We start from the raw sequence: 16,954 nt of genomic DNA, 5'->3' as shown, positions 1-16,954 counted from the left end.
TTAAACTAGGATACAATGCAAAGCTAAATTAGATTAGTATTTTGCCCACGCACATTGGGACAAGCGTTTAATTTATACAAAAAAAGATGGTCTGCGTTAGTCTTCATTTTCTCTTCTCCCGCAAAAGTGCCCCTTTGTCTCGCAAATTTTCATGCTCACAACTTTTACTTTCCTCTTCCACAAGATGAAAACTTTAAATACTACAATTTTATTTACAGATCCACATCTAAAAAAACTCTTAAAAAATTACAAACCAGCTAGAAAATATTTTGGCAGTGTTTACAAATTAATTCTATTTTACAAAACTGCTAGATAACTAAAGTGTGAGTTGAGAACACATATCAACTTAAATACAACTGCTGAACGATCTATGCACACATTTGTACATATAAACACACACTTAACACTGTTTAACAGTTCTTTATGTGTTGCCCTTTATACATGTTATATTCCAAAACTCACACAGTCATACAGTTTTTTTATTAGTACTGTGACTTCTTGCCTTTTCATGTGTGAGCTTTCATAGCAGCAATTCAATGGTACCAGAAAACCTGCATACGTAATACTCCACTACAGTACAAATAGTACTAATTTTCTGAGTATGTCAGATAAGCACAACAGTAATGCAAACAAAAGGGTTATATGGGCATCATCTAATCAACATTACATTAACTTAGCCCAGAACATGGAAACATATTTTACACTCAAAAAAAAAAAAATTATTTAAGACTTCTTAGAATTCCTCTCACATTCAAAAAATAAATATTGGTACTATACTATACTAAAGATCTTCAAAAAATAAATGCAATTCAGTTGATGTGGTACTTAGTTACATACTTTGGAAAAAAATTAGTTCCGTTTTTGCTGGCGAAGAGAATTACAAAAAGCCGTAAGCAGAGGAAACTAACCCACTGAGATAAATATGATCTAGTGAACAAACAAAGCTTGGCATAAGTGTTTTCCATAGAGGGAAAAACCCACAGTGCATCTGTAGTAGGCACTTAACACAAAGCCCCACTTAGTACCACAAAAATTTATGTACCAGTTCTAATGCACACTGGGGGCAGTAAAATTGAACTGTGCATCTTCATTCTAGTTTAAAAAAAACAACCAACAAAACCTACTTTCACACACACACACACACACACATTTTTAAAAATCTGTGGTTACTACGAGAAGTGGCAGAACTTTATACTTTTCAATATTTGCAATATACACTACATTTACAGTGTATTTTTTTATTAAAAGCTTTTAAGGACATAAGTATTTGACCTCATAATGAGACACATACACAGCTCAAAATGAGCATTATGACAGCAATTTAAACATTCCCACAAGTAGCTGAAAAATCCCATTTCACGCTTTTGCATTACTTCATATTTTTGTTCACTGCATGTACAATCCATGTTGTGATACTCAAAAGACATGCATTCTCTGCAGAAGGCACGACCTGAAATACTATTATAAAATTGTTATTTAGGACTAAACCAGTTCATTGAGCCCTTCTCCATAAGCCCACTTGTCATGGTAAGCAGAGACTGGGGGAGTGTGAAGACAAAACATTTACAGTCACCTGCTTGCACTTGCTGACTCACAAGGCGCTGGAGCTCAGGGTCAAAGAGAAGGCCTTGCTGGAAAAGCCTTCACTTCTTGTTTATTTTAGGGAGTATTTCATTAAAATATCAGCTCTGTTCAAGAGCCTAGTTTATTTAATAATGCTATTTTATAGTAAGTAGGGGACAATTCTGAACGATGGCAGGTTTTTTGATTCCATTAAAAACATTAGATATGGACAGCACTTAAGAGAATCAGCTGTATATAAATTCATCCACCAACGAAGGAAGCTTCTCTAAATCATAAGCATCGAAGAGGTCACTGATGCCTTCTTCATCCCCAAGGCTCAGCAAATAATCTTCCTGAAGCAGAGGAGGCAGCAAATTCACAAATGGTCCTTCAAAGTTTGAGGGAATTTGGTCCTCAGTCTGCTGGAGAAGGTTGGCTGGAGAAGCCAGTGGAGAAATTGTTGCCATATTTACTGAGCAGTCACCTTGTCCTGAGTTAGCAGAAACCACTTCTGTAAGAGGAGAGAGAAAAAAATTAAGGTGACACATTTAATCTCATTAGAAATATTAGACACAGATCAAACAAAGTAACCACTGCATAAAGGGCATTTCCTAAAGCATCATTTCAACACAAAGTGACCTCCATCTAATTTCTAGCTTGGTTTTGATATGTTACAAAGGGCTGCTCAAAAATATGTATGTTGCTATCACCACTAACTTTTCTACTACAAAATATTTTACAAGGTTTAAACAACTACTGGGGGAAAAAAATAATCAAGGGTAGCAAGAGATGCCCATTTTTCACTGGAATTCATAGTCAAAGCAAAAATCGTCTGGGCAACAGACATCATCGTTGACACTGCGTAGCTGCACACACCAAGACACACAGATTTCTGCCTCTTGTGTTGAGGCAAATCTTTGTTGCTACTGGCCTATGTGAAAACACAAAAGGAACAAAATTGGTTTTATTCAGTATTGCATAAACGTTGGTTACATATGATATGCAAATAGGAAACTTATTTTAAACAACTGTTGCAGAAGAAAACTACATAAACCAGAAAGGCACAGGGGAAATTCGATACCTTAGCTTTTCACTTCTTAGAAAAATAAAGCCAAAAAATAAGAGCTGGATATCTGAAGTTCAAAACAAAATCTAGAATGAGAGCATGGAGGAAGGCCATTAGTAGTACAAACAAATAATTTTACCTTTGGAAATGGTTTTGGAAATATTTCCGTTGTGGTCCTGACTATAGCTTTTCATTGGACTGAGGGCATCATTTTCCTCTGGGCACAAATAAACTTCAATAGGTCCTTGAGTACTAGATAAGTGTATCAGTGCACTCTGCTAACAAAACAAATGTCGACAAGTTGTTATACCACTGAACACATCAGAACATCAACGATATGGAGTAAATTCTTACTGGAGTGTGAGTGTTTGAACACATTTTATACGAACCAAAGGAACCTGAAATCCCCTAGGCAACTTTTGAGGCTGTGAAAGGCTTGGCTGACGCAGACTGGAAGAGAATATGAAAGCTTTTCACCACTGTCTGTAGTGCACAAATCTCAGAAGCCTACAGCTTTGTGTGTTGTATCATAACCAGAGAGGTATAAAGGATTGAACTCCTAACTTTTTCTTACACCCACAATAACCTGGAGCCTTCTGATGTTATAGAACTATGGGATGCAAGTCACAGGTTTTGTTATTATTCATAACAATATTATTGGATGTATTTGTGTAAATGTTTCTCCTTTAGAAGGATGCCAAAATATCTTTCCCACTCCCCCAAAAACCTTCAGCACTTACACTGAACTGAAATAGCTGCGTGCAAGTTTACCTGTTTATCAGGGAAGATCTTCAAAATAACAAAACCAGAAAAACAGATGCCATTTTCTTCCCTCAAACTTGTTTATATAAGTCCTTCTGCCCCTTCAAGGCAGTAATTCTGACAATAGTACTGAATAACAGGAACTCCTAATTCGTCACAAGTTCCGTTTTCTTAACTTTCACACATTGATGAAATAAAATAAGATGACATGTACAGACGCAGCAAATCTGCAAAGTTGCTCTTTGTATTATGATAGAAAATCATAAGTTACTCTGGTTACAAATAAATCTGCTCCAGCTGTATTGCATTAATAGTTTTAAAAAGCATGAACACAGGCATTATATACCTCTTTGCAGACTTGTTTCAAACACATTTTATCGTCCCCTTTGACAAAAAGTTCCTCGTATTATTTTCTGACAGTTGTGTAACATAATAGACGTGTGTTTACAAATACGGAGAACAATGACTGAACAGGGATTCCCTGGAGCAGAGAAAGCAATTCAGAGCACTCAGGGCAATGCTATAGAGAATTAGAAAAAAGGAGATGGGAAGAGCAGAAGTTGGAGAAGGTGCTGTTGAGTGACTTGGGCATGTAAAATGAAGCACTGATATGTAACTGCAAGTGAGAGAAAGAAACAGGACTTTACCACCTGAAGCTGAAAATCAAATGAGTAAGTTGGGTATAGGGGATAAGGGAGGTCTAAGCACTGATTTTAATGATTTGGTGCATCTCTCTCTACATGTCTGATTTCACCAAATTAAAAATCAAAGCGTAACACCTAGGGGAAAGAAACAGGAAAGCAAGCAATGAAAACAGTATATACTTTTGGATATTGCTAAAAGATATTCCTTCCTCACTGCAGCAAAATGATTTATTCTTCCAAAACCTGCACCTAGATTCAAAGGGGAAATTAAGGACAAAGGCAGAAAAAAAGAAGGATGGAAACCATAATGGGCCTAAGCAAGTGAAGAATAATCTTAGGAAAAAAAGTGACAGGGAATCTGGATTCTGTTCCTGCCCATGGAGCAGCAGGTAGCCCCAGGCTCACTGCAAGCCACCCAAGGGTAGGGACGAAGGAATAATGTGGAGGTATGAACACCACAATGGGGGTTAGCCCCATCTCTTAATTGCTCCTTGGGTCAAGAAATTAGGTACACTTTTTGAATCTCTAAAGCAGTGGCTCATGCAAGCTATTTACATTTGCCCAACATTTTTGGGTCTGTTGTAACAACTGGGAATAGCAAAGCAGCACGCTTTTGCCACCAAAAGATGAAATCCCAGGAGCAGCTGAACCATGAGAGGAATGAAGAAGTGTAAAGCTACTCCCTGAGGATCTCTTCAAGGAAAAGCCACCTCTGAAGCATTTTATTCTGCAATTGTGACAGCAGCTAAGTTACCCTAGACATAAACCAGACAAGGAAAAGAAAATGAGGATGAAAGAATGAGAGCCAGACATCTCATATACAAAGGCCAGCACTCAGAGACTGTTGCTTGAGTAGCAAGGAGCAACAGGAGAGGGATACAGATGAGCACGGCTAGCTTCAGAAACAGAAGTACTTAAAATAAAAATCGGAAAGGAAATCCCCATCCCCTGCAGACTTCACAGCAGCAAAGCAGCGCACTAGCAGAATATACAGTTTTCCACGGACGTGTAGAATCAGTGTCAATGAAGCAAAGATGATGGGAGAAGGAAGGGCAAGAATGGATTCTAGGAGTAAACCAAAAGTTTCTCCAATAACTGTAATACTTCAGAAAAGAAAATCCTACCTGAAAACATGTCTCAACAAATTAGGTTACCAGTAATACAAGTCATCAAGATGCTTAAGGCATTGTGTTATCCATGAACTTTACAACTACAACTACATAAATCTTAAAAAAAAACCCAAACCCAAAAAACTGAGTCTCTTAGAGAAAGATTACACAGTTACAAACACGAAATTTCAACTGTCAAGGAAGAGCTCTTCTTTATATAAAGTATGGCAAAAGAAAGTATCTGTAAATAGCGTGGGTTACTCTGAAGGAAAGCTGGAATTGAAAAAAAAGGAAGGAAGAATAGTTGCCCTGTGTGAATATATTTTTTAAAGTTCCCCTCCCTTTTTTTTTTTTTTTTAAACAAAAAACATGTCTAAAGTTTGTAAGGCAGATAAATACAGGACTGTAGGCCAATATAATCCAATTTGGGCATCAGTTACCACGGTGAGACTCGCAACACACTTGCTCCACCTGTAGAAAAATGACACATAACCTGGCAGGAAACACCAGGTTCTCCTTACCTCCACTGGGTCAGGCACTTCGAGTCTTGTTTCTGGAGGAGCTTTCACAACTATAACAGTTTGGTCTTTAAGGCCACTAATTTTTCGAATATCTTGATACGTCACATAAGCTAATGTAATTGCTGTTAAGGAATTTTCCAACCTGAGTTAAGATATATTCAGACTATTAGAAGAAGCAGAAGTCTTTGAATTATTTTTCCATTTTCTCATGGCTACATTGCTTTTAGCCCTAAATTTTCTCTTCTCTACACTGGTTGTGATTGCTGTGAAATGGTGTGAGAACTTCCCTTTGTTCTAGCAGCTGGGGCCACCACCGAGCAGCGAAAGGGATTTTCCATGCTGAGTGCTTCTCTCTCTTCTCTTTTACATGCATAAAGCTGTATAAACTAAATCTCAACCACCTAAAATTACTTGCAGACTATGTGAAGCAAATTTTTTTTTCCCCCTACACTTCCTGTCAAAATGCAGAGAACTGGAAATGACAGAAAAAATGTAAAGGAATTTACAGATGCATGTTATAGATGCGCATACCAATATATTTTCGAAGCAATCAACAAAATCATAATTTTAGGTTTCATTTGAGGGTTTTTTTGTAAACATTTATACTACATATATATAAACATAAATGTATAAACATTTCTACATTTTATACAATATTTGATATTGTATAAAATTATTTCAAAAACCTGCTTAAACAACTACTTTAAACAACTTGACAGTGCAGAAGGTCGATTTCTGCATAAGCAATAGAATGAATATGAATATTTTGCTGTCCAACATGAATCTGTCCAAACCAACACAAGTGTTTTATAGTATGGTGGTGCCTCACGTACTGACCCATTTAACACTGATTTTAGTTGCAAAAAGAACTGTGAAACAGCCACGACCACATACAAGTGATTCCAGCTCTTTAGTTTTGTCATCTGTGAGGTATCTAGCATAACATTTACGCCATAGAAATAAAAAGCCTAATTTATTATTATACTTTCTGGGGGTGTAAATGTGTACTGTTACCGTGCAGTACAGCAAGGCAGGCTGCCCAAGCACAAAACACCAACACATCTCACATCTAACTTGGACCAAACAGGTCAAGAGGCAAAACAACAAGTCAGCTTTCACCCAAGTGGCTTTTATCAAGGTTTTTACCACTCGTTTAGTAAGGTTTGCAGAGGCAGAGTACAAGTTACAGCAACAGTGACCGTCATTATACAAAGGAAAGCATTGCATGGTTTTCAGATAAAATAACAACAATCTTCACAGCTAAAGGCTCCCCACGGTAATGCTGGGCACATCGCAAAACATCCGAGGTAACAATCAGTTATTTTCTGATTCTATTTATAAGATGAGGAATCACACTAGCTAATCATGAGGGAAAAGAAAAAAAACCTTCAAAAACAGAACATTCACCTTCAGTGATTAAGCAAAGGAAGAGGATTCTCAGATCCATGAGTATTCAGCAGGTCAACTCACATCAGACTGAGGTGAGGCAAGCAAAAGACAGTAGTGGGGTGCACTCAGATTCAGCCCCAGGTTTCACACTTCTACATTCTCTCCTCAATCACCACTCATATTATTGATAAACTCAAAAGTCACAGAAGGATTTGGGGAATACACTCTCCCAAATCCAAAAGCACAAGGTCAACAAGCTGCTAATGCTGGTCCCTCCTCACCCATCCCCACAGGAGCCAGCAAGGCCAGAGCAGGGATCTCTGCCACAGGAATCAGCACTAGAAAAAGAAAGAATCTTAACGCTCAGTTTTGTCTTGCTTAAATCTCTTCGTGGATCAAGCTCTTAGCTGAAGGCAGTGCAGAGCCTACTCCCTGTGCTATTTAGTGATCTTTGCTTACACATCAAATGTGTATGAAAGCTCATCAAAAGACAACATTTACACAGTTCACGTATTTTTTACTGATGCTTCCTATCCTTCAGAACAGAGAATAAGTCCACCTTATTAGATGCTCTTTAAGAACTACTCATTATACAAAGTAATAAAACTTTTCACATCAGCATTTAATAAAATGCTTTCTTCTGCCTCTAATAGCTGGGGAACCTAGTGAAAATGAGAACTGGCTAATTACAAGGGGTATCAACAGCCAAAATACCCTAAGTCGTACGAACTTTATGCAATTGAGCATTGCTGTTACATTAAATAATTCAGTCTAAAATAGGCATTTTGAGCGCTCATAAAACCGTTATCTATGATATTCTATTACAGATTCTCTAACCAGAGGAATCTGAAAATTAGTTGCAAGTTTCAGACTAAACTGACTCCCAACTTTATTTTCCTCTTTATGTCTGTAATTTATAAACACATTAGTTTAAAGCAAAAAAAAAAAGAAAAAAAAATAATGAGTACACACACACAAGTCTGTTACCTTAGCAAAGACTTTGTCTGCATGCCTTCATAATTTCTGCATACATAAAACCAGGGTTTGCTCTAGGCTCAAAGTAGTTGAAAAAGCACAGGGTTGTTGGATGTTGTCACTCATTAATCAGGTAGATTGGTTCTACTCTACATAAACATGGATGTTAATGGGCATCTTCATAAACCACTTTTTTTTTTTGACATTCCAGATGCATTACAGGTGCAGGTGGCTTAAGTAAATTTTCTATAGAACTACATTAAAGTCCATTAGCCAACTTCTGGAGAATTCTGATGCTTTGGATCACATCACATAGAAGAGTTCCAGTATCACAGGGCACAGTAAGACTGACCACCTTTGAGGTTTTGGGAAAAAGGATATCTTTGATTCTCTGAGTCCTCCGTTAGCAGCTTGAGGTCCAAGGTGCAGCTTTGGATTAGCTCATCCAGTTTCTTCTCTTCCTGAGTCAGTTCGGTCACCTCCTTTGTGAGGCCTTGACGCTGTGCCAGCATGCCACCGTCCTCTGACAGACTGCAGCCCCTACAAAGGAGGAAGACACCCCTTCAGCTTCTGTAAAACTTGACCCTGTGCTACGGGAAAGGGAAGAGGCAGGGTTTTACACTGCAGATCAAGTTCTTAGCCCCTTCTCCCTAAACCTGCCCATAGCAAATCAACACAAACTACACTTTCCAGAAAAAGCATCTTTTTATAACAACACATCCTGGAAATGCCACCAAGATGGAAAAGTTGAATATTTCTAAGCACTTCCAAAAATCTTGCTTCTAGCTCCCCTCTCCTCTAACCACACCCTGAAAAAGACTGAGGAAGGCAAGTAGGTAGAGATGGGCACCTAAAAAACTTACTCTGTTTGCAGAAGCAAATGCGTTAATCCAGTATTCAGACAAAACGCTGGTTTCTAATTTCCTTGACAAACGCTACTTATACACTGAAAACATGTCTTAACAGAAAAAGAAAGCTTTATCCTGATGGAAGGCGTTTTGGATGACTGCTTGGAACAAAGTGTTAGAATGGAAGGTGGGAGAAGAAAAACACTGCTGCTCTGTGACAGTGAAACTGGCCAGCAGGAATGGAAAAGGATAATGAATACTCACATCCACTGAATGTTGTTTTTGGATTTTTTCTTAATGAGATGGATGCCTTCCAATACATTGGTGATATCGTAAATCCTCCTTTTTTGCACCTTGAGGACCTCTGCCGCTCTGTTCAAATCTAAGACCCCATCAGGGGATTGGCTCAGCAACTGAATGAACTTCTTTGTAAGAAGGCCAAGTGATGTATCATACCGAGTCTTTTCTGAAGGAGATTTTGGAGCTTGGAAAGAAAAGAAAAAGAAAAAAAAAAAACCAACACCCAAACAGATAAATCAGGTTTTCTCTTTTTGCTTCCAAAAGTAGCATCCAGAAATGAAAGGATACATATTACAGATATTTCTTTCATTTTTACTAAAGAAATCTCTCAAACCTCTGCATTAAGACACAACTTACCACTGGGTATTTATTTGTATTTCAAGAAGTACTTTTCCAAAAGTCACAGGTACATGAGCAAATACATACATTTTTTTAAATGCAAATATTTCCATTAGTCTGAGGGATACATATAGCAACATTCTACTTGGGCTTTCACATGCAACTAAGCAGGACTTAGGTGTACTTCTCTGGGTGAACACAATGACAGATTCCATCAGCACCAGACTCCACTACTTACAGAAAACTGAAGTGAACTAGAGGAGACTGACATAAGATTAAATTTATAATCATCATTGCTCCATAACCAAGCAATGCTCAAACTGGGCAAGAGTATCCACTTCTTCGAAATCAGAAGTCAGCAAACAGCTGGGATCTTACTGGGCAACTTGCTGTTTTCATGCACTAATGCAGCACCTATATACTTAATAGATGCACTTTTAAGAGTTTAGATACTTAAATCAGAATAACTTCTAATTCTAAACGTTCAAGGCCTTTGTGTCACAGGAAATGAGCCAGCCAATATTAGAAGTCTGCTGGGCTGGTACCTCTCAAACCTTCATTCGTTTCAAGTATTATGCAGGGTGGATCTTAGGCTGATCTGGCAGTCATTTTCATGTTTCCAAGGTTTGGGTCCCACATTTAATGGCAGAAGTCAAGTCAAAACTGAAAGCGAACCTTTGGACTACCCTGAAATACTTTCAAGTACACGATGGCTTTTGAATGAAAACCAAGCCATTGCCTGTTTGCAGAGAACCAGCTAGCTGTATCTCATTCCTTGGTAGATTCAGGGCTTGTCTGTACTGGGAAATGGAGGAATATTCATACCACTTAGGCAACTCTGTGAATTTAGAGCAGAGTGGTTTCTGTTTGTTTGTTTTTCCTTTGGGGTTTAGAAAAGAATAAGAGGATCAGAGTGGTAAGGGCAAGAGGATACTTGATCCCCCCCCCCATCCAAAATGGCATGTGCTCCTAGTCATGCACCAGGGAGTTCTTTGTACAGCCTTGTCAATACTGCAGCAGCATCCTATGCTCCAAACAGTACTGAACTTCTGTGAGAACACACTTCAATTGAAAATGGACTTCATTTAGCTTAATGAAGTTCAGTTTAATTAAAACAACTGTGGTTGTTTAACTTGTCCACTCTAAGTTTGTATCTTCAGCTAATTTCACTTTTCCTATCTGCCTCAATAGAAACAAGCACTTAGACTGGTGAGAAGGGACAAGTGAGTACTCCTTCACACCTCTTGCTCTCCCATCACAACCGCTGCTGCTTCAGTGCCCCTATTTCCCCATTCACCTCCCTCTGCAAGCCTAATTCCCCTGCTGAAACCCCCCAAACAAGACGGCAAAGCTATACCCCACAGCTCCTATTGCCAGACACCTACTGCCCAAGGCAATACAGATGTGCAAAAACTAATACTTGCAGCATCTAAGCAGTGGCAGTAATAATCTCATATTGCAGGGAGGGAAGGCAACTCAGAGCCCACAAAGAAAGCACTTAAAAAAAGCATTTAGCCTGCCATGCTGCTGAGGCACAGCCAGCGGTCTTCACAAATCCCTGCCTGGGGGGAAGAATCATCTGCTGCAACTTTAGTGGGGAAGGAGGCGGCTGGCCTGATTAGCCTTGCCTAATAACTGTGTGTTGATCACAGTACCTTCATTCCTCAGCATCTACCTCTCCTAAGCATCCCCAACTTCCTGTCCATGGCTGAAGAGGAGCTCCCTCACAGAGAGGCTGCAGCCAGAGCGACAGACCCAGCAGCCAGGAGCCTCTGCAGCCTCTCAGCAGCTCTGCACCAACCAATGCACGCTGCAAACCTGTCATCCGCTACCTGGCTATGGGCTTGAGTATCTTGCATGCATGTCCAGGTGAGGATAGTAATAAAACCACTTTTAGCTAGGTAACACAGCCTGTTGTATTGCTTTGCTCTGATCTCAATCTAGTAAAATAAAAAACTCTGTGCCATACAGCGTGTTACAAGTTCTCTTACTTTTTGGACTATCTGGACTTCTTGTTGCAGCTCTTCCTTTCCCCTTTGGAGTCTTTAGTCCTTCGGCAAGATACTGGTGACCACTTTCTCCTAGCTCCAGCCTTCGTTTTGCCTGTTAAAAAAAAATAAAAATTTTTCTGTAATTTATGGATTGTTACGAAGTGTATTGCACTTCAAATGCAATATTGGGGTCACAGTAAAGGCAAACAGCAGTGAACTTGTCACAACAGGGTATCAGTACACGTTCATACCCCGTATTCGTCACAAGGGAATCTGAATATTTACTGGAATCCTAAAGTGGACTTAAACACATCACTCTCAAAGGCTAGGTTGATGGCGGTTTTATTTGAAAATTCAGCCTTTTTTTAGTGACAGTTGTATGATCTACTTCAGTCTAGTCTGGACCTTCTTAAATACATATGAAAGATTTCAACCCTCACTTCAGCTGACAACATTTCAGTTAAGAAAAGCAAAGAGAATCTCTCAAGCACACACACATATGCACCCACAAAGCTACATTTCTTTTGAAAAACTCCTTAGATGCATATAAGTTTGTGCACAGGTAGCACTAGTGCAAGTTTCCTTCACCTTTTGAAAGGATGGCTTTGAGAGGGCCAGTAATTTCCACTGCTATAAACTTTCCATCAATGAAATACAAGACATGACATCAAGGGTAGCACTGGACAACTGTTCTCCTCAGCTTCTCAACAATTTTTGTCCTCATTGAAAGCACAACCACTACATCCATTTCACATTAACTAGCACATTTGCATTAAAGCTACCTACATAAAAGCAAGCTGCAGCAAAAGTAGTATTAGAAAGATGATGCCTGAAAACCAGCTAAATGTGGCACATTCAGCTCAAAGGAAAGCTGTGTACACCTTGAATGACAGAAATAATAAATGAAACTGTTAAACTATGCAACACGCAGACAAACAGCAAGAAAAACCACTGTCAATATGAGTTTTGTTCCTAGACAGAAATACAATCTACTATCTTTGGAAACAACTCTATACTTTGCCATGCTACTCAGGTTACTGAAATTAAATCTGGGGATACTTTCCATCCTAACAATGGAAAGACCATTACCTGGGGAAGACACAGGAAAAAGAAGTTTTACATCTAATGAAGTTTAGCCAAATAACAGTTTCCAAATAATGTTGTTTATTCATTAGGTAGAATAATTCAGAGTACTTTATTTGGTTGCTCTTTAGACTTGCCCCAAAAGGTTGGATCATAGCCTGCTCCTCAGTGAGCCAAGATACAATAATACATTCTGCTGTGGAGTTGTAGACAGATATTTCTGTATTGTGGATTTAGCTTACGCATTTTACTTTGGGCCTGCGACCAACAGAAGGCTCTAAATAAATTAATTTATATGCATTTGTTCATGGATAGCTAACTAACATCTTTGTACAGGACTCCATTTGCGAACCTCAAACTTATTGAAAGGCAAAAGTCACGTAAGCCCAGTGTAACAGTGTGCGCAGAGGGCTCGAGCCACTGTCTCTGTATTTTGTGCGAAGGGGCAAGGAGCTAATTCATCACTGACAGAGCGGAACCAAACTAACTGCATCCTTCTAGCCAACACGGGCACTGGGCTCCCAGCAGCTCATCAGTGGCAGCTTCTCATGGCATGAAACACCTCTGCTTCTCTTCCCCGAGATGTGGGTCTGCAATCCAAGGACACAGATTTTGAAAAGGTCAACTGTTAACAAAAGCATCCAACTAATATGTTTAGCCAATATAATTGGATTAAATTAAGATTACAGCTATTCCACAAGGAGAAATACATTTCACACTTTTTTTAAGTAAGTGCTTTTCCACCCTGAGCACCATAGGAGAAAAGGAAGGAAGGGTGAAAAGGGAACAATTCAGGGTGTGGGAAGACTAGGCCAAAGGGATACAATTAAAGATAAAAGAGAATCTCAAAACCAGGTGTGAGAAGGAGGGGAAATGCTAAAGACTTCTGGCAAATCCAGAGACTTGCAGCAGCGATCTCCATCAGAAGAGAAACTTCAGTTTGGACTACACATCAAAATTTTTTGTCTTGACTTGTTTGCAAGACACAAACAACGGTATTTTGCCCCTGCTTTTGTGGTTAAACACTTACAACTTTCTCCTGTGAACTTCAAGTAATCAGATTCGGTAGTGAGAGAACATAACAGCATCCTTTGGCTGCGCACAGCGGCACAAGCTCGGCTGTGTGTGTTGGGGGGTGTTACAAACAAGAGGCTGTTGTCAGTCCCACCAGCGTGCCGTACCTACGGGCAGCACAGGGCCACTGGCTGGCTTCTGGGAAAATACCAAACGACAGAGATAGTGCTACAAGACAGTTATTTTGTAGGGCATGAAGCACAGAGGAAACCTGAGAGAGTAGAGCGCAAAATATTTTAGAAGAGTTTAAAAGAGCTTGGTGAAGTTACTGCAAGGCAATTTCAGCAAAGCCTGTGGAATGTTTAATTTCTGGCCAGATGTTATATGTCTCCCAGCAAGTGCTCTCTTCCCCTTCCTGTTTTATAAACTTCATAACTGATAAGATGCAGCACTGAAATGGTATGTTATCTCCATTTCTTCTTCCCTGACTTACCAAAGATTTTCTAGTGCCTTTTTCTTCGCACTAGAGATCCTGGGTGACTCATGGTTTCTTTCTCTCATTTCCAAAATTTTTCATAGTGCTTTCTGATGTCAGACTTCCCTTCAGAAATCTCAAGATCCATGTTCAGCAATCGGCAAAATCAGTAACGCTTTCAAAAAATCTCTTGATTTGCATAAGTTAGTTCTGCTACAGCACTATATTAATTATTTGCACTGTTTAAAGTCCATTTAATTTGTCTTTATTTGCATTGTTCAATCAATCATAGCATGCAGAATCTTCTGACACAGTACCTGGGACCTGCTAAGAAGCAGCAAGCTAAAGAACAAACATGAAAGGGAACAACAGGAAGCATAGTGACTAAGAACTTCTCAGCAACCTGAAACTTGAGTGCAATAAATGGAAGTCAGATTCTTCAGGGGGATTGTGAAAGGACCACAAAACACATGGGGCAGTGAAACAGGTAAAGCTACCAATTGACACACCCAGCAAGAGACGTTAAAGAAACAGGAAAGTATCCTATTGAGCTGAACCAGACACCTACCTCACCCCTTATTCGCAACATAAAAGAATTTGGCAGCAACTGTTTTGACTTAACTTTCTCTTCCAGCACCATGAGCAGTTCCTGATACAGATACAACTACAGATCCACTGTTCAGCACAGACCACTCAAACCAGGTGGTACCTCAACTCCTGTGTGGTTATGCTCTTCTAACTCCAATCCCTTTTTTTTAAAAAACAAAACAAAAAAAAACCAACCACAAACCAACCAAACCCAGATAGCTACCACAATTAACATCAGAGGCAAACCTGCAAGAATGTCTTAGTATGACCACTTGTCTCTATAGAAAAATAGTTCAAAAACTCCTAGGATAAGCTAAGTATTTTCAAGTAGGCAGGACCTGATGCAATTCACTTTACAATGCTCGGTCTCAGGGATAAAATTTTAAGAAGCAGTTGTAGGCAGGTATGCTTACAGAAGACTAGAAAAAGAGCAAATGTGATTTTTATGAATTGAAAAAAAGGCGTGGAAAAGGTGCAAATGGGAAATTATAGCCCATTCGCCTTAAAGGGCCATTTTGACTTCACAGCCATCTGGGTCTAACGGGTCACTGCCACCAACTCTTCTGTGTCCTCCGCAGGACTAATGGGTCTTCACCAGACCACTCTGGGAGCTGGCTAAAGAGGTCACAACCAGCAGAAATCTAGTCCTACTCCAAAACAGAAATGAGTTTTCTGCCAGGTTATCCCTTCTGAGTGACCTGGCTGCAGTGAGGGCTGTGAGCAGGAGCAGTGGGATACCCCCACGCCCCTTGGGGCATCAGCTTGGCAGTCAGGTGGCTTCGCTTTCATGTTACATAGTTATCAACTGCAGTTCTTGGGGAAAGAAACTGGCACCAATTAAAAAGAAAAAGGAAAAGTCAAAGTGTTACCTGGCAAGAACGTAACAGATAGTGAGGCGCTAAGCATTAGGCAACAGCCAGCAAGGGGTTTTGTCAAGATAGCAGAGAGGGAAGCGCCATGGTGGGGGATAGCCAGCATCAGCTTTTGAAGACTGCACCACGGCAAACCGAAGCCTCATTTTCTACAAGGCTTACATTTCTCAGTTTGAGGGAAGAATCAGCAAAACATCCTCTAATTCTTTCCAATGATAAAACCATGGAACATAACTTTGCCAAACTATGCACAACAAAATTTTTCCTGCTAGATGTGTCTCTCAGCTTTATTACTGGACGCAGGGCAGTTGCACTCTTTGCAAGAGGCAGACCTAAGAAAAATCATGTTACCTGTGCTACCTTCTGAAAACCCTTTGTCTGAAATGTCGCTGCACTCATCAGGCTTTACCAGGCACATAAAATTTGACAGAAGGATGATCTCAGTTGGGTATATTCTATTCCCTAAAAATGCCAAATTTAAAAACACTTGGAAAGGCAGAGTCAGTACGTTTTCATTACAAAAATTAAGAGCCAAATTCCATTTCAAACTGCAGCTCTTGGGCCTGCCCAGGCAATGCACATTCAATCTCCAGGGAGGTCTCGTCCAGGACAAGAGATATCCAAGTCCCCTGCTCCCTGAGCAGGCACTCAGGGTATATTAGAGCAGCAGCAGTCTGATTTAAATACAAGGAGACAAAAGTTTAACTCAGAATAAGAGCGAAAGTAACCTGGGACAAAGCCTGCTGAGATGGGGACAGAAGATAAAATAACTTACTCCAAATAAATGGGATGAGGAGCTGGAAAGAAACTCCAGTTTAGGGTTGACTGGGCAGGAAGAATAGGAAGACTGCAAATGACCAAGCAAAGCAAGGAATAAATTCTGTGTATTAAGCGATAGCTGACGATGAACTAAGCAGCAAGCCACAGAAATGTGTCGTAGTGCCCAGCTGTGTCTCTGTCAGTGTTCCTGAGCAAGGACTAAGTTGAGCAAGTTAAGCAAGGGCAGGTGACTAAGCCTGGTGAAGTCTCTAGAAGATACTGCAATTGCTACGGGCAGATAAAATGGCAGCTTTTCTGCAAGTCACCACAACGCTGATATTACTGGGGAGGGGATGCAAGCCTATCCAGAGTGCACAGATAAATTTTGACTGCAGCAAGGAAGCCAAGGCACAGATGCTTTAACAATCCCCATGTACTTTCCACAGGCTTTCTTCCACTTTTTCAAAATTAAGCAGTCACTTAAAAACGCAGTTTTAAAAGCCAAGGGTCTGAGGCATGAACTCTAGAAAGCTGTTCCAGAGGTCAGGAGCCGCAGAGAAGAAAGCTAACATCTTACATGAAAGGGCAAATTAAGCTGGAGCTTAATAAGGAAGGAATACAACAGAAGCAGCTAATCAAAAAAGACACCTTGGGGT

At 39.8% G+C, this 16,954-nt stretch overlaps 1 protein-coding gene across 2 annotated transcripts in view; it reads right to left on the bottom strand.

Annotated features, from left to right (window-relative positions):
• Nucleotides 1-1,808: 1,808 nt before the first annotated feature.
• Nucleotides 1,809-16,954, bottom strand: part of E2F3 (E2F transcription factor 3) — a 41,115-nt gene continuing 25,969 nt past the window's right edge. The window contains exons 1-7 of one of the 2 annotated variants that reach the window (XM_086469239.1): nucleotides 14,702-14,719; nucleotides 11,508-11,619; nucleotides 9,142-9,343; nucleotides 8,411-8,569; nucleotides 5,666-5,780; nucleotides 2,769-2,904; nucleotides 1,809-2,074 (exon numbers count right to left, since the gene is read on the bottom strand). In XM_086469239.1, coding sequence (XP_086325365.1) covers nucleotides 1,809-2,074; nucleotides 2,769-2,904; nucleotides 5,666-5,780; nucleotides 8,411-8,569; nucleotides 9,142-9,343; nucleotides 11,508-11,619; nucleotides 14,702-14,719 — 1,008 coding nt within the window. Of the gene's footprint in view, nucleotides 2,075-2,768; nucleotides 2,908-5,665; nucleotides 5,781-8,410; nucleotides 8,570-9,141; nucleotides 9,362-11,507; nucleotides 11,620-14,701; nucleotides 14,720-16,954 lie in introns of those variants that run through there. The other variant, XM_086469238.1, reaches the window with a different exon arrangement.

Source organism: Leptosomus discolor, chromosome 8, assembly GCF_034619465.1.
Source record: "Leptosomus discolor isolate bLepDis1 chromosome 8, bLepDis1.hap2, whole genome shotgun sequence".
In the NCBI taxonomy this organism is placed as follows: Eukaryota; Metazoa; Chordata; class Aves; order Leptosomiformes; family Leptosomidae; genus Leptosomus; species Leptosomus discolor.
This window is presented reverse-complemented; position numbering and strand designations above follow the sequence as displayed.